This window comes from Aquila chrysaetos, chromosome 1 (assembly GCF_900496995.4).
Source record: "Aquila chrysaetos chrysaetos chromosome 1, bAquChr1.4, whole genome shotgun sequence".
Taxonomy (NCBI): domain Eukaryota; kingdom Metazoa; phylum Chordata; class Aves; order Accipitriformes; family Accipitridae; genus Aquila; species Aquila chrysaetos.
The window spans coordinates 30,251,593-30,276,414 of record NC_044004.1 but is presented as its reverse complement, the minus strand read 5'-3'; the positions used below and the strand labels follow the sequence as shown (position 1 = coordinate 30,276,414).

The window sequence follows — 24,822 nt, the reverse complement described above, 5'->3', positions numbered from 1 at the left end:
ATTGACTCAGGCATCCCAAGCCCACGTGTACAACGTTGTGCTTTACAGATAGACGGTTAGTTGTACAAATGGTGGCACTTCTTCTCTGTGTATTCTGCAGAGGAAGATATGAAACACAGTAACGTCACATCAGGTCATTTGTTCAGCAGATTGATACAGTGACTCACCAGAGACAGGGGTTTGCCTCCAGAGAGTCTGTTGTATGCACAGCATGCAATACAATTGAGCTGGTAACACAAAGTGGATGCTGTGCGTGGCTTAAACCACACATGCTCCTTCCCGTGATCACCGTCGGTTGTGATGGAAGGGCTTGAGAGGGCTGTGCTTCGGCGTAACTTCTCGTCTGCCTGCAGAATATGGACATCTGTGCCCTACATACACCCCTCGCCTGGGTAGCACATGTGTGACCAGCTGAGGGATGCACGCACAGCTTCTTTACCACCCATTCACTGCCTGCTACCCATTTTCCTCTCTAATGTGCAATGGGATGCTAAGCCTCTTAGACTGGGAGAGCACAAGTCTGCAGCAGCTTTCCCGCAGCCCCAGCCAGCCCCTTGCCGGAGGTGTCCCCTGGTGATGCCAGGACACCAGGGAGACGTAACCCTTCATTTACGTGCATGGTACCACTGGTAGCAGGGCAAAACAGCTCCAGTGAGGGCCAAGAGTTGTCATGGTGTAAATGCAGAAATTTTCAGCGTTCCAGTTTCTAGTCCTTTTGCCCTTGGTCATGTATGACTTGCACTGTGGTAGGTTGCCATTAAAGTAGAATTCCCAATTTCAGTGTGGACAATTGTGGCTGTTGCTTTCAATATTATGTGTTTAAAAGTTTTCCTTTATGTTATGCAGTGAAGCCTTTTTACCATAAGCATTTATGTTCTTTTTCTCTGGAAATTGTTACACTTCACTTATCCTCACTTGCAGGATAGAAGAACAGCTGTTCTGCCCTTACCCTGTTTTATCCCCAGTGTCCAGCGTCAATGTTTGTTTTCAGAGAAGGAAGGAGCAAAAAAAGTATAAAATGGTCCTTGCCCTGTACAACCCCCGGTCTCCAGCAGAGCATCATGAGCCACATTTCTCTGGTTTTCAGCATCATTAACATTTTCATACACCATAGGCAGCTGGGTGCTACATTTGGGGAGGCAGACCATGTTGCAATTCTTGCACTACTGATGGAAGGAAGAGAGAAAGTCTTGTGTGATCTGCCAGGTGGGAAATTGTTCTCTCTAATGCGCTGGCAGGTGCTTAATAGTATAGAAAAAAGGAAACCCTTCCTTCTCCCTCCTAACACCTGTAGCCCCTGGGAGATGTGCTGCTTGACTTTCTCTTCTGATCAGCTTGTGCCCAGCAGGCCACAGTAAGTCATCCTTATCGTTCCCTCAGCAAACCTGCTCTGAACCGAGCTTGGAGTTAGGTTTTTATTTAGGCAGTAGCAGCATCTGATGGAGCCAGCTAAGTCCACAGAGGTCCTGTGGGCACACAGTACCAGGCAGCTCCTGAGCATGTGCCTGAGCTGCTGGGTGGTGATTTACAAGATCACCCGTCTACAAGTTCTTTCCAAATCTTGTTTGAAATTTAGCCACAAAATGGGAATACTCACCTTTTGTGTCATTAACATATACTGTGAATATATGTATCATTGGTAGTGTCAACGAAATGTGTTTTGAAAAAGGCAGCCCTGTAAGACACTTCATTGAAATTTGAATTAAAAGTCACCAGGGGAATTACCATGAAATGTCCACTTATGCTTGGTGTTATCCTTGGTTACAGTCACTTTGCATATTTTATTTTAAGATGAATGATTTCCCTGTAGTAAAAGTAGAGTAGTAGGATTTCTTTTTCCTGGGGAGTTGGGATGCTAAAATAAGGTTGAAGGTATTCTGGCTGGACTTCGGTGGGACTTCACATACGGTTAAGCACACCCGAATGCCCTCAGTAATCAGGATTTCAGAATTGAGCATGGTGTAACTCAAACAATGTATTTTTCTTCTAAAATTGCAGTTAAGCTATAAACTCTAATGTCATAGATTAACTTTAGCACTTCAGAGAATGTATTGTTATACATTTTTTTTCTGTCATAATTACACTGAGCATGGCATTTAGTCTTTCTTTCATTTCTTTTCCAGTTGGATAGTGCGATGCTAGCTGAATAGTAAATAAAATGTATCAAAAATGGTGTGTCATTTTTCAGATTTTCATGCTTGAATTTCAAATATTACAAGAACTAGAAATCTGAGATATTTTTGTTTATCTGACAGCTCCTTTTCTTATTACTGTGAACTTCGTAAACTTCTTATAGTGTCTTTCTACCTCCTGTTAGCATCAAAACTGTCATAGCAGTGTAGATTAATACAGGATTGGCATTTAGCTTTTAGCTTTTTCATGCTATGTCTCCTGGAAAACAAACTTCTAGTGTTTTGGCTAACACTTAATCCTTTTATAGTTTAATTTTAATTTTAGAAGGTAAGCTGTCACATTTTTTAAAGAGAAACAAAGAAATTATTCTGAGCACAGTTATGAATTTAAAGCAAAAGGTAGTTAAGGGATGTACCGTAATTCTGTTAATTCATATAAGGGGGGGAAATAAAATTGCAACTTTTATCTGTTATTAAGTAGAGCCCACTGAATGCAGCCTAAGTGCCTAGTATCCTTGTCAGTTTTCAGATGGCTTTTCACCTGTTGTGTAGCATACTGGGTGAAGAGGCCTTTTTGAATAGATACTTATGCATAGCATTAAAATGTCATTATTTTTGTCTTCCTGTTTGTCATGGTTTAACCCCATCCAGCAATTAAGCACCACACAGCCGCTCGCTCAGTCCACCCCGCTACCAGTGGGATGGGGAGGAGAATCAGGAAAAAAAGTAAAATTCGTGGGTTGAGATAAGAACAGTTTAATAACTAAAATAAAGTATTTTAATAATAATAATAATAATTGTAATGAAATGGGATATAACAAAAAGAAATTAGACCCAGGAAAAGACAAGTGATGCACAATGCAATTGCTCACCACCCGCTGACTGATGCCCAAGCAGCGATCCTCCCCTCCCGGCCAACTCCCCCCAGTTTATATACGGAGCATGATGTTCTACGGTATGGAATAGCCCTTTGGTAGTTCGGGTCAGCTGTCCTGGCCATGCTCCCTCCCAGTTTCTTGTACACCTGCTTGCTGGCAGAGCATGAGAAACTGAAAAATACTTAACTTAGGATAAGCGCTACTTAGCAACAACTAAAACATCAGTGTGTTATCAACATTATTCTCACACTAAATCCAAAACATGCTGTACCATCTACTAGGAAGAAAATTAACTCTATCCCAGCTGAAACCAGGACAGTATCCACCCCTTATTCTATACCATTTACGTCATGCCCAGATCCCACACTTTCCGAAACATTTCCAATTAATCACGACCACTGTTCCTGTCTTGCTTCAGTAGCTGTTAAATAGATTACAACTATTAGTTTTAATTGTGATCTTATATTTCTATACATTTATGTTATTGTGTAAAGCTACCTTCACCAGTTTAACGACACCATGAGTTCTGGTTCTGGCTCAGAACTTAAATTGGGAAAGAAAATGTCTCTTGGATATTTCTCCATTACTATCATTCTTAGATGCATCAGTTGAAACGGTTTCATGCATTTTTAAAAATTCTAGGTAGGACAGTTGTTTTCAGAAGGAAGCATTTTCCAATTATGTCTGCAAGCTTGACTTGGCAGTATGAGGAACATACAATCAAATTGGACTGTGAATGCAAAAAACATTGTTCTTATTCATTTCCATTGTCCATGCTAAAAAAAAGATGGAAAAATTAAACAAAAATACTAAAGGACTTATTTCACTTTGTTGTTGTTTTAAAAGCATGATTCCTTGTAATCAACATAAGGAAGAAAAGTTTTATAAAAATAAGGATATTTACAGATCTTGCCATGTTTTCCTGAGGTTGCCCTCTGAGGCCAAGTGGGTAGAGCATCTAGACTTCCGTGGACTTCTACATGAGCTGCCTCCCTGCCCTGCTGCTTCATAGTGCAGAGACAAAACAGGCCATTGGGGTGTTTCTTTATGAAGGCTTTAAGCACAGTTGCTTAGAAACACTTTTCTTTGCATACGATGTTCCTCAGCCCCAGCAGCGTGAAGTGCTGCATTAACAGTGCCACCTGAGCATAAGCAAGGCCGTAGCCTGAACGAAGGCTTGTCTGGCTCCAGGTGGTCTCTCGCACAATGGGGGCTTGCAGATGCTTGGAGAATGAAAGGAAGAAACAGGGCTATAGGGTCCTGACTAGGTACGTTAGAAAAGGCAGTGGCAGGGTCCCATCCGTGTCCCACCATGCCGGCTGTTCTGAAGGAGGACAGCCGCACCATTTCACACATGCAACGTGCCCTCTGTCCTGGTGCACGCTGGCCAAGGAGGCTTTGCCGTACTGGTAGTACTTGCTGCCTCACCCACTGCTGGCTGGACACGAGCCTCGTCCCTCTTCCCAATGTATTGTTTGTCCGTCACATGCGTGGTACCACTTGGAGTACCTTGCGGAGTAGGTGAGAGGCAGCACAGCCGAGGGTGAAACTTCATAGCATCGCTGAAGGGTGTTGGCTGATGCGTGAATAGCAAGAAAGTCCTTCCTGGGAGCACAAATCTGTCCTTGCCGAAGTGCAGCCACCAGTCTGTAGACAAAAGGAGGTTAGCTGAGAATAACTTGCAAGAGAGTGAGGACATTTGAACGTATAGGTCCTAGGGTGGTATGTTCATAAAGCTCTATATCGTTTAGTAAAACCTGCAGTTTTACTAAGTTCTTGCAAGAACATTATTGGGAGGCCTTATTAGACTTACAGGGCATTTACCATAGCTTTATTAACATGTGTGGTTTTTTAATTAAGATATGGACTACTTGAGGGAGCAACTGAATGGTTCCCTAATGAATTCGTTACATTAACTTCCTTCAGAAAGCACATCTGAGCCTAACTTAAATTCCTCCTGCAATTAATTTATGTAATTTATTCTAGTAAGTGCTGTAGTTTTTCTCTGTAATTGTTCTCTGAATTGACAGGTTTAATTTCATGTAACTTGAGAACCTCCAGTACTGAGTTTGCAGTGCTTCATAAAAGTCGATATTACATGTTGTGCAGTTGAATTTTGCCAAGAAGGCGGCAATAAAATATTCCCGTAAAATAGAAACGTCCAAATGACAGATATTGAGGCCAAAACGTAAAAAAAAAAAAAAATTACTCTCCAAAGGTAGGTCTCAAATCCATATTTAGTCATGTAGGTAAGTGGCCAGATTTTTATGCATGCAGCTTCAGAGCTTGAGATCCAGTGAAGAAGTACTTAGCCATGCGGGCTGTGCGCGCCTTGCATGCCAAAGAGCAGTTTCCAGAAGAGGTTCCTACACTTGAGGCCAACAACAAGCTTTCCAAGCACACTGCTGGCTCTTGCCATGCCTCCCCAGTGACCTCCAGAGATCGCAGGATGTGCCCCTATATAATAAATGTCAGATCTGTGCTGAACTGCCCATGGAGACATACACGTGCAATCCCTGGATGCTCAGCACTGCTAAAGTTTGAATGCTTATTTAAAAGCTGAAGTGGAGATTTAGGATTCTAAATTTAGTTAATCTTTAAAAAAACATCCTTGGCTTTTCTCTCAAATGGGAGATGTTTGTCGTGATTAAAATAAAGGACAAATTGCACCTTTGCCAGTCGCAATACTAGCTTCTGTGGTTTCCCTGGCGGTGGATCAGACCCTCCCTCCTCCCATCACAGACACCACATCCATATTTCCACTTGTGCTGCATTGTGCTGGTGACTGCCCTGGAGCATCCCTGTGCGCCGCTGTGTTTTCATTCTCCGTGTGCCAATCAGATCGTAAATGACATTTATAGAAACGCGGAGCTGACATTCTCTGTTGTGTGGCTTTGCAGATAATCCCTTTGATTTATTCTGAAGTTTCAGACCTCAGCTGGAGCCCTACAGTGACCCTCCATGCAAACCTTGGTTTCAAATAGGTTCAAAGCAGATGTTGCTAACAATTGAGGGAGAAAAAGATTCTTCTTTGATTTTTAACATTGTATACATTTTCCCTCCCTTTTCTAATGTTTTTCCCATATGCTTGTGGTTTAACCCCAGCCAGCAACTAAGCACCACACAGCCGCTCGCTCACTTCTCCCCACCCAGTGGGATGGGGGAGAGAATCGAAAAAAAGTAAAACTCATAGGTCAAGATAAAGACAGTTTAATAGGATAGAAAGAAAGAAAATGATGATGATGATGATAATAAAAATAAAATGACAATAATAATGATAAAAGAATTAGAATATACAAAACAAGTGATGCACAATGCAATTGCTCACCCCTCGCCAACCGATGCCGAGTTAGTTCCCAAGCAGTGATCCACCCCCCCGGCCAACTCCCCCCAGTTTATATACTAGGCATGTCGTCCCATGGTATGGAATATCCCTTTGGCCAGTTTGGGTCAGCTGCCCTGGCTGTGCCCCCTCCTGACTTCTTGTGCCCCTCCACCCTTCTTGCTGGCTGGGCATGAGAAGCTGAAAAATCCTTGACTTAGTCTAACCACGACTTAGCAACAAATGAAAACATCAGTGTTATCAACATTCTTCTCACACTAAATCCAAAACATAGCACTATACCAGCTACTAGAAAGAAAATTAACTCTATCCCAGCCAAAACCAGGACGATACTGCTATTCTTTGCTTTCCTCCTCCCCTCTGTTCAACTTTCTGCCTGCTAGCGTTTGCAGTCTGTTATTCGGTGCTGTGCGGACTGGCAGAAGGGCTGATCGAGTCCAGGGCTGGGAAACCCTGAGTTCCTTCTCTGGCTGTGATGCTAACCTCTTGGACGCCTCGGTGGAGTTTCGACCTCTTCGTCTTTGGTGCACAAATAACTTGCCTCTCCCGAGGAGGGCTGTAGGGATGGAGTGGTTTTGCAGTGGAGTGGTCCAAGCTGAGTTCAGGCTCCCAGATGCAATGAAGGGCTGAGGCATGACTGGGGCAAGGGGCCATCGCAGGAAGCGGGGAGGGACGGGGGAGGGTGAGAAAAGGAGTTGAATCGGGACGACAGCTTAGAAATCTGCTGTGGTTTCTAGTAGGCAATGGAGCAAGAACGTCTTGAGGCTGTGGGTAAGGACAGGCTATCTCTGCGTTTCTGCGCCTGCCCCTTCCCCAGCTGACACGCTCCTGCCCCTCTGTGCCAGCAGCACCAACACACTGCTTTGCCAGGGCTTCAGCAGAATGAACCTGGATTTTTTTTTTATAACTTCCATATATTTTTTTACTAAGTGCCTGTTTTCTTGGGATTTTAATTCACCTTTGAACAGCAGATACCATTTTGAAAAATCTTTCAGCTTCTCCCCTGTTTCTTTTTACCCTTCTTTTCCTCTAATCCAAGCCGTAGCACCCAAATCACTTGCTAGCGTCAGAAAACCCAGCCCTGTTTTGAACTCGGCCCACTGTAGTGTTGACTTGGCCTTCAGCCTTGCAAGGTTGCCCGGAGGCTTGCTGCTCGCTGCTCGCTGCCAGCAGCACAGACGCGGCTGCCCCAGCCAGCGCCGCACACACTCTGGCTGGGGATGCGGAGGACTGAGCGAGCGCAGAGCAGGACCCTCTGCATCCCCAGGGGTAGGGACCTGCCGTGTGCTGCAGGGAAGCTGCCACAGGCACCGCTCTGTCTGTCCCCTCGGGATGCTCTCAAGGGCTGGGGAATGCACCTCTCTTCCATAATCCCCCAAACTAAAATGGAGTCAGTTCTCATTTTTCACCTTCTGCTGACGTCGCTATTGGGAAATGACAGATGTCTTGTATTCTGGCCCATCCTTCCTTGTCCCACAGTGTTACACTCGCTTACCAGCTTTCCTTTTAGATGCAGCAGACAGCACAATTTAATACAAATCAGATTGAAGAATAAACATTCAAAAGCATGGCAGAATCCATCAGGAAGAAAGGTAAGAGGAGAATCACACAAACTTCGCCCTAGTTTGGGATTTACACTTTTTTTTTTTCCTTTGCAAAAACCAGCCGTGGTCTGTGTAACCATATGCATTTGTACCTACTTTTTCATAACAATCTTAATGCATGACTATATTGAAGCTATTATAAAACATATGGCTGTGGGTATACATATGTATGCTGTTAAATTTATTTGCTAGAAAAAGAAGGGCCCTCATTGCTATGCTATCATCCAAAGTATAAAAATAGAAGATTTTCATTAGTTTAATATCACAGTGCTGTATTTTGAGTTCTGACCCTCAAGGCACCCTGTATCTCTGTTCTTCCTCAGTCTTTTGCTGACAAGCAAATTAACTCTGCATATCTAGAAAATAGCTTGCATAATGTTGGACTTCCTCTTCTTCAAAATACCGGTTTTCTGGTTTAGCCCATGCTTCAGTGTGTGCTTCCAAAACGGCTTGGCTACTCTGCCACTTCCATTCCAGGGTTTGCAGGGTTTATATTGTACATGGGCAGGTTTTCTGTAAATGGGCTATGGAGAGAGCCTAAGGTAGAGAGAGCCTAAGTTAATACCAATAAAACAGAGTAAACTGCTGAACTTTCATCTTTCCTAAATTTTTAACTTTGTAAGAATTGTAGCCTTTCAGTGATGTCTTGGAAGTATCAAAGACCTTCACAAAGTGTTAATAATTATCATACTGCTTTAAAGAAAGAACAAGTTTGTTTATGATGCCTGGACCACATACCAAAAGAGACAAAGCACAGTGAAAGGTTTTCTGATATAGGTCTGAAATTCTCATTTGTTGCATTCAGGGAGGGAATAATCAATCACATGCCACTTTATAATTATAGATCTCGTGGGTTCACAATGTCTGTGTCCTTGTCTTAAAGCATCTTCCTTCCTGTTTCAGAAATCAGTGCAAAAACTGGTCCAGTTTAGTTTCTGGGTCACTCCAAACTGTGGAGAAGAGCATCTCCATTCTCCTCTTTTCAAGCTTCTTGTGAAAATGGATTAGTTCTCGTTCTAATGGTTATGCAGATGTGTAGCTTAAGAGGAGATGTGCTCACTCTGATGAAAAAGTTCAAAAGTAGGTCAAAAATAAGGGGCGGTAGCCTCATCCTGTTAGGCACTGAATGCAGCTCCGGACAGTCTCACTCTCCTCAAATTCAACGCAAGTGGATGGAAGCAAAACAGAAGCAATATCAGTGAGGTCAGGGACCACTTACCACAGAACTGGGTTGTGTTCTTCTTGGGATATCATCAAGATCTCAGATACGTGCTTTAAAATCTTTAGTCCTATGCTGGTTAACAGTGATTTTCTTTTTTCCACAACTGGGCTTCTTCAAGTCGGACAGGAAATCCTCAAATTTCATTTAAATGCCTTTTCCCCTGTATAATAGGGCTTGGGATTCAAGGGAATTCATTCAGCATGCTCTCCAAATGCCATTTAACTTCCCCTGAAAAAACAGTAACAGGAAGAGTTGTTTTAATTAGCACATGAGCTGTGCAGCAGCTAATGTATTCCACCTCTTCATTGTTGTAAAAGGAACAGATTTCTTGGTAGCATGAAGCGGGCAGAGAAGAGGGATTGTGTTCTGCTCTCCATATGCGTACACAGCCCCATTCACAGGGAAGGTGTGAACGGGAGGTGATTTGTAGCCGCCTGCCATTTGTACAACACAAGCTTCTGTTGTTCTCCAGGTTGGAGAGAAACCCAGCTCCCCTCTTCAAACTTACTGCAGTGTGACAGGTAGGCAGCAGCCTTCAGAGAACCTGTGGTTTTGTTATTAATTTCAACAATAAGGGATTGCAAAGAAAACTTTTTTTTTAATTATCATTTAAAAAAAGAAGTGGATGTCAGGCTGGAAAAAGAGAGCCATGACATCCCCAGATGTGACGTTTCTTGATCAGAAGTCCTAAGGAAGCCACATTTTAGAGAAACCTTTGAAAGTATGCCTCTTTTCCCCCGTCTGGTCAGCCTTAAACTGGCACTGGACCAGAGCTTTGACTCCCAGTGCCCCGCTGGCTCCCAAACTGGGTCCAGCACCGCGCTCTGCCACGGAGACTGGAAGCACACATTGAGCCCCTGCTCCAGTGCTCCTTGAGATACGCTCCGGTCTGCCGGGAGGCACGGTTGAACACGGAGGGTGAGGAGCTGCTGGCCCACAGCCCGGCGCACCAAGGCTCCCGCGCCTCTCATTTTGGTTCCGGTGACGGTGATGAAGCAATGTGGCCTGATAAACAGATTGTGAGGGTGAATGATTCCATGGCCTCAGCCCATAAGTGTGTCAGCACAAGCTGTAAAGGAAAGTGAGCTCCAGACAGCATCTCCCTGACAATGAGGTTTGAGCGGTGAGTGACGTTACAGAGGCTGCGCTTTGCCAAGAAATTGCTCAAGCATAGATTGACCCAGTAACAAAAAGCAAAGTGGGATGCGCTGGGCCAGGCAAGGTGAGAAGAATCTCGGGGTCCTCCAGACACAAAGCCAGACCATGTCCACTGGAAACTGCCCTGCAGTTCCAGAAGTGGGAATTGACAAGCTGATTTGAAACTTCTTGGTCAAAAGGCTCTTGTTAAAGTAAAGAGAGAGAAAGAGAAGTGATGCCAACAGGAGAAGGAAACAAATATTTCTTTTCATGAGAAAAATAACTGTGGGGCCAAAACAAAAGGCTTTCAAGTGGTGCAAGAAAATAAACAATTAAGAAAAAAAAGAGTGTGCACAGCAAAGCAAACCTGATGTGATTTTTACCTTGCCTGAACTTGTTCAACATGGGGGACTTGAGTTCGCTAGCAAAAGGAAACATTACAGAGGTGGCTTGGCCAAAAGCAATGGCTTTTGCTGATAAAGGATTGAAGAAGAGAGGACAAAGAAAATATCGCTACTTATATTAGCTAGGAGCTAGAGATAATTAGTTATCTCTAATGTGGCTAAAACAGAGAAAGCTTGTCTCTCGGAGAGGACAAAATCTAGTAATACGATAATGAGATATGGCTCTTTTGATCTTCATTTGCAAAGTGCTTTATAAATGTTAACTATTAAATAAGCACAGCCTCTGAGTTTGGAGCTAACAGGGACTGCCCCATTTTCTCATTCCTGTTTTCCCATGGGCAGGGTAAAAGCACACTGACAATACAAGATCTCTGAAGATTTTGCCTGTGCTAGTGATAAATATAAGCCAGGATTTGTTACCTCAGACTTTATTTATTAACCTCATCTGTCCAGGAGGTGTTCACTTTCACTTTTTTTCAGCTGTTGGACACTGTTTCCCTTGCACATAAAACCAGCACAAGATGACTTGCAGGAGCCATCTCTCTGGTTTCAAGAGCACAAGTGGAGTGGGGTAATGAGCTGCAGAGTGGGGTTTGTTTCACTGGCAACACGCAGGCTCCTTGGCCAAATGAAAAAGTAAACTTTGGTCAATCAGAGTATCAGAGCATGCAGATCTTGCACATACATAACAACAAAAATATTTCTGTAAGTTATTTTGCACTCATTCAAAAAAAATTTAATAATTTCAAGAGCCTGCCCAAAAATATGTGAGTGTCTGCCGTAGAATTACAACATGGGAGTCACCAAGGGCCAGTTTGTGTTTGCTTCGTTGCTTTGTGGGTTATAATGGCATAAATCCTCAGCAGCTTGGTTTGATGTAGCCCTGCAGAAGTACAGTCATTTTTTATCTGTTCTGCTGCACCAGCTGAGGATCCGACTTGGAGCCTTTCAACAAATAATATTCAGACAAATGAAAGCTCAGGGTCTAATCACCATCTTGTAGGAATAGTTTCAGACCTCTGTAAGTGTGTTTGTATGTGTATATATTATATATATATTCTGCTGTACAGAATGCAAAGATGTGAAAGAGTGATCCAGATTAGCTATTACAAATTCCTTGTAAATTTTGAAAGTACCACCTTTTTTGTTGTTTCTTTAGTGCAAAAGGATTCTGTCCTCTGGCAGTTGTAGAGAAAAGTTTGTTCAGAGTCCCCCCACCCAAAAATCCAGGTGCCTTCACGACAGTTTGGATGCCTGTTTTCAGTGCCAGGCTCTCCTGGTGCAGCACGATGCAAGCCGGCGGGTGCTGGGACCTGCAGGGAGACCCCATCCTCTCAGCAGGATTCTGCACAGACATAGAGGTTTGCCAGTGCAGGACCGATTGTGGGACCGGGGGATGGACGCACAAACCACTACAGCAGCATCCCCCGGCGAAGACACTGCCGATAAGCAGGTGTGTGTGTTTGTGTGTGCGTGTGGCAAGAAGGGTTATTTTGTGATGGATCTTCCGCCACAGGGATGAGGAGTCAAGCGAGAAGAGAGGCAGGCAGAGATGTCAAAAGGTGTAGAGCTGTGCTGACAGAGCAATACAAATACCAGGTGACCCAGTTATCTCTCACTTGGCTAATTCTCCTCAGCAGCTCAGCTGAGAAAGTATTTTTTCAATGCTTCTGTGCAATATAGGTCCTGTGATGAGGGGGATGGAGCCAAGGCTAAGAATTTCTCTTTGCCAAGGCACTGCCTGGCCACCTGGAGGGACCTTTTACATGGTCCTCTAAATGGAGTTTGCCCTCAGTGGAAGATATGCATTATATCTTAGCAGAAGTGCTTTGGAAAAATACATTAAAAGTAATAACTGTGCCACTTTGAGGAATAAGGACTTTTTTGTAGTAATACAGCTCTTTCCAATGTGTAGCTATCATTTCCGCTGTATTTAGCACAGACTCTTCCCATTTGTCTTGTTGCAAAGGTAGGAAATGCATTTGGAGTCAGCAGGCTGCCAGCCAGGTCCCGCATACGATGCCTGTGGAGTAATTCCCCTCTTCATGGCTGCTCCTTTCCACCTGGGGCTCTTCTTCGGGGTCTGCTAGCATGGGATCTTCTGTTTGCTGTGGAGGGCAAAATATACCCTGGGGCGATGAAATCGCTCTACAATTTAGGTTACGAATGTGGTTAGAGAGGTGCTGTTCACTTTGCTTGCTGTGTAGGGTTTATGCCTTCTTGCTTAGCTACAGAGACTCGTGCCATGCTGAGGACATGCTGTCTAACAAGCCCCTGAGTTTCTAGAATATAACATGACGAAACTAATTTAAAATTTCCTCCTGGTTATCCTTTTCCTACTGCTTATTATCAAAACATTTGAAAGTTTTTCACTCACTCAGATCCGTGTTTCTTTATTTCTTTAGGCTGTGACTCATCACTGAACCTGACATCTCAGAAAGCCACAGATGCAGTGGATGATATCTTTCAGTCCCTCAGGGATATTGCAAGAGCTCGAATGCACATGAAACAGTTTAATTCCATACATAATGCAGGCAGCAACACCCACCAGGCAAGTGGATCTTTCTTCTCCCTGTGTATGTTATTTCTCTAGGATGCTGTCACAATTACAGCACTAATTTTGTTGATGTGCTAATCTTATATGTATTCTACCCATGTGGAAGATATTTAAGTATAGATTTTATAATCGACCTAATCATCAAGAACTTCCTCAAGTCCTTCATCCAAACTCAGGCATATCCGTGTCAATGTCAACAAAGAATTGTCTGAGGAAGAAATTTGGGATTTGCTCTGCAGCACTGTGATATGACATAAATGCCTGTCAAAGGCAGGGCTAGGTCAAGACAGTTTGGGACTAAGACCCCTCATGACATAGCATAGCAGGATGCCCGCATCCATACAGCAGCTATATTCCTGTGTATTTTCTCTCCCATCCCTGTAAATGTGAGAGGCAGTCCCATTTGTAAATAGATGAAAAATTTTTTGTTTCTAAAATATGAACACATGAACTATGATATTACTATAGGTCATCAGGACTAATATACAGTAGTTTTCTCTCTCTCCATCTCCCCTGAAGTGTTTAACTTTTTCAGTTAAAAATAGAGTTTTACAATGGAAAGCATATACAGTGATTTAGAGAGACCATAAAACTTGATTCTAGCCTTGAGCCAGAAAAAAATCCTTCCAAACTCATAAGTATGCTGTAGACCAGCAAAGGGATGTAGTTCAAATTAAGCATTGCTTTGTAAGAACAGAAATCAGGAGTGTTGCAAAATGTCACTGGAAAACTGAGGTGGAGAAAACCTGTTACTGAAGTCTCCTAGCATTATAACCAGTCTGGTGTCTGAAATGGGGAAAATTGTTAAACGTTTAATACAGTTCAGTGGGGGATCAGTCAGATGATAAGAAAATACCCTCTAAAAGTTTCCTGGAAGTGTAATTAGCATCAGTATGTTCTTTGGATGTAACCCAGGTTGTTTGCTGAGGGCTAAGTGCTGGAACATAGCAAGGGATGTATTAACACCTTGCAGCCCCCTAATCTGGCTATGCAATGGATTTAATTGCTTGCATAGGACCAACCTTCTGCTGAGGGCAGTTCAGGAGGTTTAGAGTAGCAGAGATAAGCAGGCAGTACGGTTTTTTCCATCATACATACAGCTCTCTACAAATGGACCTCTCTTTTGACTGGCAGGTGTTAATACATGGGTTGTGTGCGATCAGTTTAGCTCCTCTGAAGAAGTGGTGCCCTTCCCATGGCCAGACGCATTCCCGGCCCAGCTCAATGCTATGGGAATGGGTTTAGCTTATAGGTGCTTTTCCACTTTATCTGTCAGGAGCTGGGAAGCCCACTCTTCTTGTTAAGACTCAGAAAAGGTTTCTGTAGATAAGTAAGTAGGAATTGGATAGCCTCTTAGAAGGACTTTTTGTAGCATTGAAGTTTATATGTCTTACATAAAATGATAAATGTTTTCATCAGGTTATCAAACCAGTTCGTGTAGCGACCACGTGAGAGGAGAGTGTTTATTTTGCCTGATATTGTAACTACTGTTCTTTTCCTTTCATCTTGATCTGAAGTATATTTCTCCCTCCTTCTTCCCCTTCCTCCATGTCTCTTTCCCTCCCTCCTTCCCTCCCTCCCTCTCCTTTTCTCGTTCTCTTTCTTTCTCTCTCTCTTTCTCTCTCCTTTTCTCCTTATAATCTTGTCTGAGGTGTGTCCCTTAGCCATCAAACTTTTTAACAACTGTTTTAAACACAGTTTGTGTCCCAGCAAAATTTAAAGTTGATAAAAGTTTCATTATATGAGTTAGAAATCAATGCAGCTATTGGGGCATGTATAAAAAATAAAGTAAAAACTCCCTAAAAATATAATAGGCGAATTTCAAGTCACAAAAGATTTTGAAAATATTTTAATCTATCATAGCCAAAAAAAAGGTAAGTGATCTTAGTATCTGCCTTTTAGTATCTGTGTAGCCGAATTCAATCATTTTGAAGGGCACTGACTTTTGGTGCTGAAAATTTAGACATGAAAAATCATAGCACATTTTTAACATCTTTTAAGTACATAGTTTTGTCTGAAGTCAGATAACATTTTTCCTTTAATTTCATGTAGTAAGCCTCTCTGTTTAACTGTGATTTGGTCTCTACTCCAAAAATATTTAATTCCTAATGTCTTTCTGTTCCTCATCTATGAAGTTATTAAACAGATTTTTATACAAAAGGCTTCATGCCTGCATGTGTATTTTCAAACAGTTGTTTATTGCGTGACTAGATTTGACACAAATCTTGGCATGTTATCCTAAAAGATCCTGCAGCTCATGTCTGCTGTAATTTGCTTCGTTGGCTTACATAAAAATTATGCACGTGTTGTGAGAAGAACTAGATGAGTTGTATAAATCTTCGTTGACAGGGTTGTATTAAAAAACTGTAAGTTTTGTTTCTCACTGTAAAGTGTTGGATGAAAAACATTTCTTTAATTACTCCAGAAAATTTTAGTTTCAAGCCAAGCAGCTTGCTTTTTATTTTCCATCCATTTTTATGTTTATCTTGCATGATGTCTCTTGTAGATGTCATTTTTACAGAATGAATGATGTTACACTTGATTCCCTTAAGAAATCTGGGGCATGATGTATACCTGGGCGTCCCAAAGGCAAACAAATGTGCTAATTTGAAAGCTGCTAATTTTCTAAGACTGTTGCACTTCCTGAAACAATTGTGGTTCTGTTGCAGTTTGGACAAAGTTGAAAGCAGCAAAACAAAACTCCATCTGTAAAGCAAGTAAGGTCGAGTTTTCATTAAAGAGCATCTTTCCACAAGTCCCTAAAATTTTTATCCTCGAAACTTTTTCAGGATGGCAGAGTGGTTTAAACCTTGGTAAGGGAATGTGGAAATTTCTAGGCTACTAATTCATATTCAGCACAGGTTTGTGGACCCTGAAGAGGGTGCAGGGTGGATCCTTTGGAAGCAGATCTTCCAGGATGCTGACTATTTTTACCTTTACATGTTCCACTTTTCCTGGTCCCTAACTTCTCTGAAGCTCTGACGTGCATATTGGTGGGGTTGTTTGGCCTATTTTTCTCAAGGTTTTGGAAGTGTTATGTAGAGTGCCCTGGCCATAGAAGCTGAAGGACTAACAGGGACTCCTCAGCTCTGCTCTTCCATGAGGGACAAACGGGCAGGCTGGCCTCTTCCCAGCCCTGCTGATGTCCAGGCTTCAGTGCTGACACCTGTGGGAAGGCACGATTGGTCAGTAAGCACCCTCTCCTAAAAATCCCCGTTTAAGTGTTTGGAAAATCATTACAAAGGGAATGAGATCTTCTGGGTGCATGATGGGCAACAGCATGTCAACCGTATTGCTATCCCTTTCTGTACTACCTCCAAAAAGATTCCAGAGAAGCTGGAAGCCCCCTTCCTTCCTTGCCTCCCTTTACTCATATAATACACATGGGGCAGAGTAAATGTGTGCCCGTCTTCCTGTCTTTTCAGTTTGATGGTGCACACCATTTGTGGTCAAGGTCACAAAGACTGCTGCTGCTTCGATAATTTTTTAACTCTCTGAATGGTTTTCTTTCTAGGATAATTATTTTTTTGTTACCTTTAATGGAAATAAAACATTTAGAAGAGCAGTTGCACCAAGTCTAAACAGCTTTACTCACGGTGTGTTGTTCTTTTTGTGCAGGCTTCTTACAAACCACTGCTGAAACAGGTAGTGGAAGAGATCTGTAATCCTGATCGACCTGATCCTGTTGATATTGAGCACATGTCATCGGGCCTCACTGATCTCCTTAAAACTGGATTCAGCATGTTCATGAAGGTAAACCAGGCTTCTCAAGCTCATCTGTAAGATTTACCTGAGGTCATAGCATCATATGGCAGTAGCTGATTTTACGTATTTGAGTTGATATTGTTCAGCAGAACTTAAGGGGCGATTAGGAGAGTTAAATCCTTGCAGGGGGACTGGGAATACCTTGAGGCACCACATTGCAGGTACAGTACAGATGGGTAGCACCTGCTGAACAAAACAAGAGGAATGGAGCAGACTGGACACCTAAATAAGGGTGATACTGGACACCTAAATAAGGGTGATATGTCTGGGAGGAGGCTATGTGGCTTTGCTAAAGGAAAGTCTTACTTCACGTAGCTTTCAGAGCTCTTCAGAGACACCCAAAAAGCAAATCGGTGAGTGAGTGCCAGTTCATATAACCTACCTGGATTTCCAAAAGGCATTCCGCAAGGCACCTCATCAAAGGATTTTAAGGACACCAAGCAGCCTTGAGACAGGAGGGAAGTAAGTATGAACAGTCAGGTCTCACGGGGGAGGAAGGTCATCAGAAGGGCTCCATATTCAGTGCCTTTTCTATAACTTGGTAAGGTTCAACTTGCAGTGGGGAGGAAGGAAACTTACTAGTCAAAAATTGCATTGTGGATGTTCACAGCATGTTTTAAGACAGTCTCTACAAGAGCTTACTCTGCTTTACAAAGTAGCCTATGCTAAGTGTTCATTAAACGTCTACAGAGGTGAAGTGTGGAGTAGCTAGCATGCTGTACATTCAGCTCTGTCTTACTGCGTATCCTGAGTTCTCCATTGAATAGTATTATGTAAGAGTATGAAGTATATTATGGCAATATGTACCTGTAAGCACCTGCATCTCTGCTAGTAAGAAAAATATCCTACTGTAAGGAATATATAACAGATGAGCAAGTGAACCTTTTGTAGGATGAGTATTTCATAGGCATCATCACATACCTCCCAAATGTGTCCGTGCTTGCTCCTTTAGTTTGTAGCCTAGATTGTTGGCAAGTGTTCAATTATTACATGAATGAGTTTCTGACCAGCCTGTGTTTCTCACATGAGAGGATATTCTCCACTTACTGCACCATCAGCATTGTCATTATTTCATGAGCTTCCTTTTATTTTTATTTCTTCCTCAATGCCTGAATATAAATGCCAACTCACATAAACATGCTTTGGTAAGTAATGGACTTAAACATGTTCATCCAGGACAGACTTTTAAAGATACCTCTCATCCAGAAGTTGCTTCTCTGGTGGGTGTGTTTGTTTTGAAGCTTAGGGAAGGTGAAAGGAAAAGGCCTCCGTGCTGCAAGGATTCCTCTTTTGACTGCTGCTCTAGAACACACGTGGTTTATGATGATCTGAGCTTGGTATCATTGATACCAAGTGCCTTACGTGGCAGTCTAGTTTCTGGTGATTTATGTGTTTTCCTTTTTCCAGTTATTCAGCTAAATTAATAGGTTTCTAGTTGGTCAGAAATACCAGATGCATTGATGCTGGTGTCCTGGTTGGCAGAGATAGCCATGGGGCAGTGGAAGTTGTTTTTGCTGACTTTCCTCAGAGAAAAAGGCTGCGTTTTGTGATCTGCCATGAGAACAAACGGGTCCTCTGCCCCCTTCCTGTTTCAGTTTTAGATTTTCATTGACCGCTGTCACCCCGCTTTCCCATCTCCCCCTCTCCCTTTCCTCCACACAGACACATGTGCCAGCAAAGAGCCCTCTAACCATCAGCATCCTGAGGAAATGCAGTAGTGGTGGGCTCGAAGCTGGAGAGAAGGCTGATGTCCAGCTGGGGTGCTCTGCTAGCCCAGGGAACCATTCCTCCTTCTTCCTTCAGGCTCCTTCACTTGATGTAATGGGTTTGGTTTTTTCTTGCTTAGTGTTTCTAATTGCCTGAGATAATTGTTGCCCAATTTTTTTAATTCATGGCATTTTGAACTGAAAGTGAATTTCACTTGGGGATTTTTGCAAAATGCAGATTTCACAGTAAATGGGATTCAGAGGCCTCAGAAATGTCCCAGAACAACTGAACTTTAGAAGGATCCCAGAAGATAGACATTGCTTTTGTTGCAGTGCATTTCAGTTCTTCTTCTGTATCACAGAAATGAGCTGTGTTTAGCTACATGCAGCCAGTTCCTTCAAAAGAGAGAGCCTTGGGTGGTTGTATTATCAAACAAAAAAATCTTGGCAGAAACTTGCATTCTTAATACAGCCAAATATTTTGTACCCAAAGTATTGTCCTCCTTCAAAACACTTGTGCATAGCATAACAAAATTAGAGATTCCAAGACCCTTTTCATTACAATTTTAATTTAATTTAGAGTTTGCATGCCTAATAGTATTTTTAATATGCATTTCTGGAATTTGTGGTTTGAACTTTAGTCTTCTGAAAAATAATAAGTTTTATATAGGCACCATGTGTTTGGATCTAGGTTTATTTTGACTGAAGGAAATGATTTGTCAAGACATTTTCTCTTTAGTATTGCCATGAAAGCTTGTGTTTTCCGATTAACGCTCTTATATTGGGTGTCCTTTCAGTGTGTCCGAAGTTATGCGTGCATGTTTATGACACATTTATAGTCACTAGGAAAGATATTAGGAAAGAGTGGCTTTATTCAATAGCAAGCTTCTGAAGTTTGAGCTCTTTGCATACATCTTGGGTCATTCAAAAGCTTCGTGAGATGGAGTGGAACTGTTTGCTCTGGCGACAGGGTTAAGAAGAGCAAAGATCCATGAAAAGGAGTAAAACGGTAATTCCTGTATTACCTTGAAGTGCCATAGCAGAGCGTTTTGTCAGCTTTTATCTTCACCATCTTTGCGAGCAGTTATTTCTTTAACCTTGTGTCACTGCTTATGGCAATTATGGCATGAAAAACTCTAATATCTTAGCAAGTAATAGCTCTATCTGACCTGCTTTGTAAGTAAATATTTAGGTCTTACTTAAACTCCTCATGGTGTTTGTAACAGGAATGGACTTTTTTTTCATTTGAGGTCAACACCATGTTATATGCAGATAGTGAGAAGCAAGTAGCCTGATGTGGGAAAGAGCATAAAGAAAGTCTTTGTAAGCTCTGCTGTATCCATTTAATTGATCTGTTGGCGTAAATGGAAAATTGCTCAATACCGGACCAGAATTGCAGGACACCCTGCTGCATGGTAGTATATATGCTATCTGTGCCATCAGTTCAATGAAGATGGCTAGCAAAGTGGGGGCGATTAAGAGAATAAACATCCAGTACACAAATACTCAGCTCACTAATACATCTAACTAAGGCTTTTTGTACTGGTTTCAAACTCCCGGGGAGTTGAAGAGCTTCCTGCCTGGGGAGCAGCACTGAACTGGGAGCCCTGTGTAATCAAAGGCCAGCTAGCCTGGAGAGAGAGCACGCCTTCCCTTCAAAGGGAAGAGTCTCTTCTGAAGGTTGCCAGTCAGAAAGCCTGGCGGAGCTGCAGGATGAAAAACTGCCCAAAGACTAAATGTAGGGCAGCCACAACAAGGGAGAGAAGAAGACCTGTACCCTCAGGAGCTGGAGCCACAGGGATCAAAGATAGCTGCCGTGGTGGTGAAAGGAAAGGGACTGCGCTCCGCCCAAACACGGGTTGATGACCACTTTTATTCTGTCATAAACCTACACTTGTGGAAGAAGAGGGGGCGGAGAGTCTAAAAAGGAGCAAATTAAACTGTTCTCACTGTCACTTTTCAGAGCCAAACATTTGGAGTGTTTCATACTCAAGGGTGGTGTGACAAGAGCAATTGCACGGGCTCCACTGACATCACTCCCAAAGACCGGAGCAGGGCGTCGTCTGGGGAGTGTGTTTTATCACGAAAGAAAGAGATCGCTAGGAAAGAGCAAAGTAATCAAACTTCTAGAAGTGGTTAAGAGGAAACTGATGTAAAGCATTACCTTCACGTTTAAAATTAAAATGCAGGTTTATGAAGTCTTAACTGAAGTGGAATGTTTGTGCCATTTTAATGATAATTGGGGAAAAATGAAACAAGTATTTTGTCTGAGCTAAAGTTTCTCTATATTAGTTATAACCCAGTCACAGAAGTATTGAAAACTCTGAAGTGAAACAAGCTAGAAACTGATTTTATACTATAATGGACCTGAATTATTTTCATTGGATGAATTGTGAAGGATTATTCGCTGGACTGGTGAAAACACATTACTTACAATTCTTTCCATTGCTGACCTCCGGCAGGGATTCTAGCATGTTTAGGCTGGACTCCTTGCTTCTACTGGGTACTAAGTTACCCCTCATTCCTTAAAGCCTCATGCATATGTGTATCCAAACTGTGCATCCACCCAAGTACTCTCCTCCCACTCTGGGAAGGGGAGGAAAGTAATGAAAAAGGAATGGAGGGAGAAGCCCTTAGGTCTCATGAGAAACTCCCCTAGGTTTCAGTTGAAGCCATGAAGACTCCATTTCCCTGGAAACCGTTCATTATTTTTAACTGGTCATCATCCCCATTGATTTCCCGCTCAGCTGCTACAGAAACCAGCATTCCATGAATATTTCTTTATGAGCTTCCTCATTAGTCTTCCTCCAGCAGCTCAGGGAGCCGATCACTGCTAGTCCGTAGGTTTGGAGCTGGACTGAGCAACTACAAATAATGCTTTCCTTCATTTTACAGGTGAATCGCCCTCACCCTGGTGATCATCCTTTTCTGATCATCTTTATGGTTGGTGGAGTGACAGTCTCCGAGGTCAAAATGGTGAAGGATCTGGTAGCAACACGCAAACCTGGTACCCAGGTAAGAACAGCTCTAAATGTACAGTTCCTATCTGAACAAAGACTAAGAAAATTCATCAGAAAACGTTCCCTATAGCACTGGTACCAAGCCTACACGAAGCCACAGCCACACGGACAGGAATGGTGTTAGGATTTTGCTGTGAAACATATGTAGGCAGCAAGTATTCAGGCACCAAGGGTCTGTTTTTTACATGTTAGAGTCAGCAATAGAAGTTCAAACTCAGGTTAGAGAGTTCAGAACAGACTGGCGTTATTCTGAAGGAGCTTTCATCATGTCCAAAAGATTTGTTTCTTCATATTCTTCATAAACAGAAACATTCAGGCTCCCTGGCACTGCATCTACAGGACATAGCGCAGGGATGCTCAGAAGGAGCCTACCAAGGGTCTGGGTACCATCTAGTGACATATCAGTGGTGATCCTGCAGACAAGTCAATTGGCATTGCTGAGGAGCAAGATAAATTAGCCCTGATACAGCTGTACTGGTTTCCAGTCCAGGCCAGGTATCTCTGATAGATACCTGACTGCTAGATGCCTTATGTAGCCTGAAGCAGGTGATTTGGAGAAAGCCCCAAGTCTCTGCGGCCCTTGGATGTGCTGTTGGACTCCTGGAAGGAGGATGGCTCCCACAGTGAAGCTTCAATAGCGTCCGTGCAGCTGGTCTTTGCCTCATCCACTCTCTGGCAGCAGAACTTGGCTACAGCAGCTGTCATCTGAATGGAGTGGGGAGGGAGACGAGGAGGATGGATGGGCTATGGTGGTGTCTGAGATGTTAAAAATCATTGTTAACTGTGTGGAGGAGCGTGTACAAGAGCAATCGGGTATCTGCTGAGTAGTGCAGATCTACAGGGTAATCTAAAAACTGCAAAGAAGTGCTGTGTAACCAGCTGCATTGTAAACATAAGTCTGTAGTTTCCAGGGTGGCTTGTAAACGTCTTGTTTTCAATTCCTATGGAATGCAATTTTGATTAGTGAGAAATCGTTAGCAAAACCGAGCCAGCCAAAGGCTGAGCAGCCCCTGGGTTTGACATGTGTTTTCCACGTTTTAGTTGTCTTTGCAAGGCAGTCTCAAGCAGTATTTTGTAAGACAGGCTGCCATTTTTAGTGATTTTATTTTGATCTGATAACACAGTTCTCCCCAATTAGCCTATTGCTAATCTCCTCAAAAAAGCAAATAAAATTCTTTCCCATCTTGCAGGGGGATTGAGTTGTGACACACTGATGGACAAGTATAATCCACACCCGAAATGTATTAACACACCCTGAAAGATAAGCAGAGGGTTAACACGTGAACTGGTTGAGAACTATGCAGGGAGACTTTTGACTGGCTTTCTAGAGGGACTTGAGGCTTGACAGTGGTGACGTGGGATCTGGTGTTGCTTTGCTTTGGCTTAACCCCAGCGGCAGGTCACCCTCTGAGGCAGATTCCTAAAGAATTTTAAGCTTTTACTGCATCTTGCCCTTTGTCCAAATGTGGTGTGTTAGAGGTGAAAGGACTAGGGGGGAGAGGTGGGAGGAGGAAGAGAAAGAAGAAAGGAAGCAGTTGTGTAAGTCTCTCTTATAAAAAAAGTTTATGAGTTTGTTGGATTTACCTGGATTTCTGCACTATAGCTGGGAATATGTGCCACCTGTTTGGGATTATTCTCTTTTCAAAAAGCCAGGCATTTGTCTAACTCAAGCCAGCATTTAACAGAGCTTTTTTGTGGTGTTCAGGCAATCAGGCTCGGGCATCAGGGGAACACTGGCCTCCCAAGTTCCTTCCAGTCAAACAAAGCACTGACATTTATACTAATTATTGGCTCTTGGAGAAATGAAGAGACGTGTGGGTGCAAAAATAAAGAATTGAGGAAAGTAACAGAAAAACTGACAGAACGCACTGATTACTTCAACAGTTGTTTGGAGTTGAGGCAAATGACATTTAAATGTGGAGTAGGAGACACATGTTTCCATCCACAGAACTGCTCTGCATCTGAATATGAATGACAAATTTATTTCTCATGGAGGAGCACAAAGGAATACAGCGTTTCCTACGCATCATTTGTTTTTGGATGGCGGTGAATAGCTCCCCTAACCTAGTGAGAACTATCCTACTTTCAAAGGAAGAAATTACTTTTTTTTTCCACTTCAATCAGGAGAGTAAAAAAAGGGGAAAGAGCATGAGTGGATGTTTCACCCTCCTAACACGCACAACCATCTATGTGGTTGTGGGTGAGGCATACAGACAGATAAACCCCTCCAGATGCACCACCAGATGTTAGCTGCATCCTTCCCTGCCCTCTGCTGAGGGGGAACTGCCCATTGGGCCGGGCCGGGAGCTCCTGGCTCCTCAGCTGCCATCGGGAGGGGTAGCCCTTCAGGTGAAGCATCAAAACCAGGCATGCTGTACCGAACAAGAAGAAGGTCTGCAAAGGAGATACACTGTCCTGAAGGGACCTGCCTGGAGAAGAGATGGACATGACTTATCTGGGCAATTCCCCCCTTCTCTGTAAAAATGAAGGAATATTCACATTTATGCCCCTCAATGAGCCCTCAGAGCTATTGCGGGGAAAGGAGGGAAGTCCCACTGTATTTTGCCGCATTCTTTCTCAGACATTGAAATTGCAGCTCTCGCTTTTCTCTCTGGGCTTGCTATTAGTTGCACGAATCCCCTCAGGGTTCAGTGGTGGGACTCCAAGAAGAAATTGCTTTTATCTGGCAGTGGCTATTGTTGATGTTTGGCTTGTACACCCAAAAAACTTTGGTAACGTGTCCCCTCGTGTTTTTCAGAATTAAGCTGCGTGATAACAAAATGAGTACATACTGTGCTATAGTCTGAATCTCATGTAACATAAGTAAGGCAGTGTCAGCCTTTGGCATCTGCAAATTAAGGAGTTTTTCATCCATAGGAAGGAGAAGAGATAATCGGTGTCAGTTTGCCACAGATTGTGTGGGAGGACAAGGGAAGGGGAGAAGTGAGGGGGAGACTATCATCGGTACAGAAGGGATCTGTAGTAACTTAACTCCAGATTCCTTTCATTATTTGAAGTGAAAAGATGAAAGAAAAAACAGCAAAAAAAGTTGAA

The 24,822-nt window shown here is 42.9% G+C and overlaps 1 protein-coding gene across 2 annotated transcripts in view; it reads left to right on the top strand.

The window, feature by feature from the left end:
• The window catches only part of SCFD2 (sec1 family domain containing 2), a 207,713-nt gene that overhangs the window by 180,209 nt on the left and 2,682 nt on the right, over positions 1-24,822 (top strand). For both annotated transcript variants that reach the window (XM_030012465.2, XM_030012459.2), the window contains exons 6-8: positions 13,126-13,271; positions 16,896-17,030; positions 21,644-21,763. In XM_030012465.2, coding sequence (XP_029868325.1) covers positions 13,126-13,271; positions 16,896-17,030; positions 21,644-21,763 — 401 coding nt within the window. The remainder of the gene's footprint in view (positions 1-13,125; positions 13,272-16,895; positions 17,031-21,643; positions 21,764-24,822) is intronic.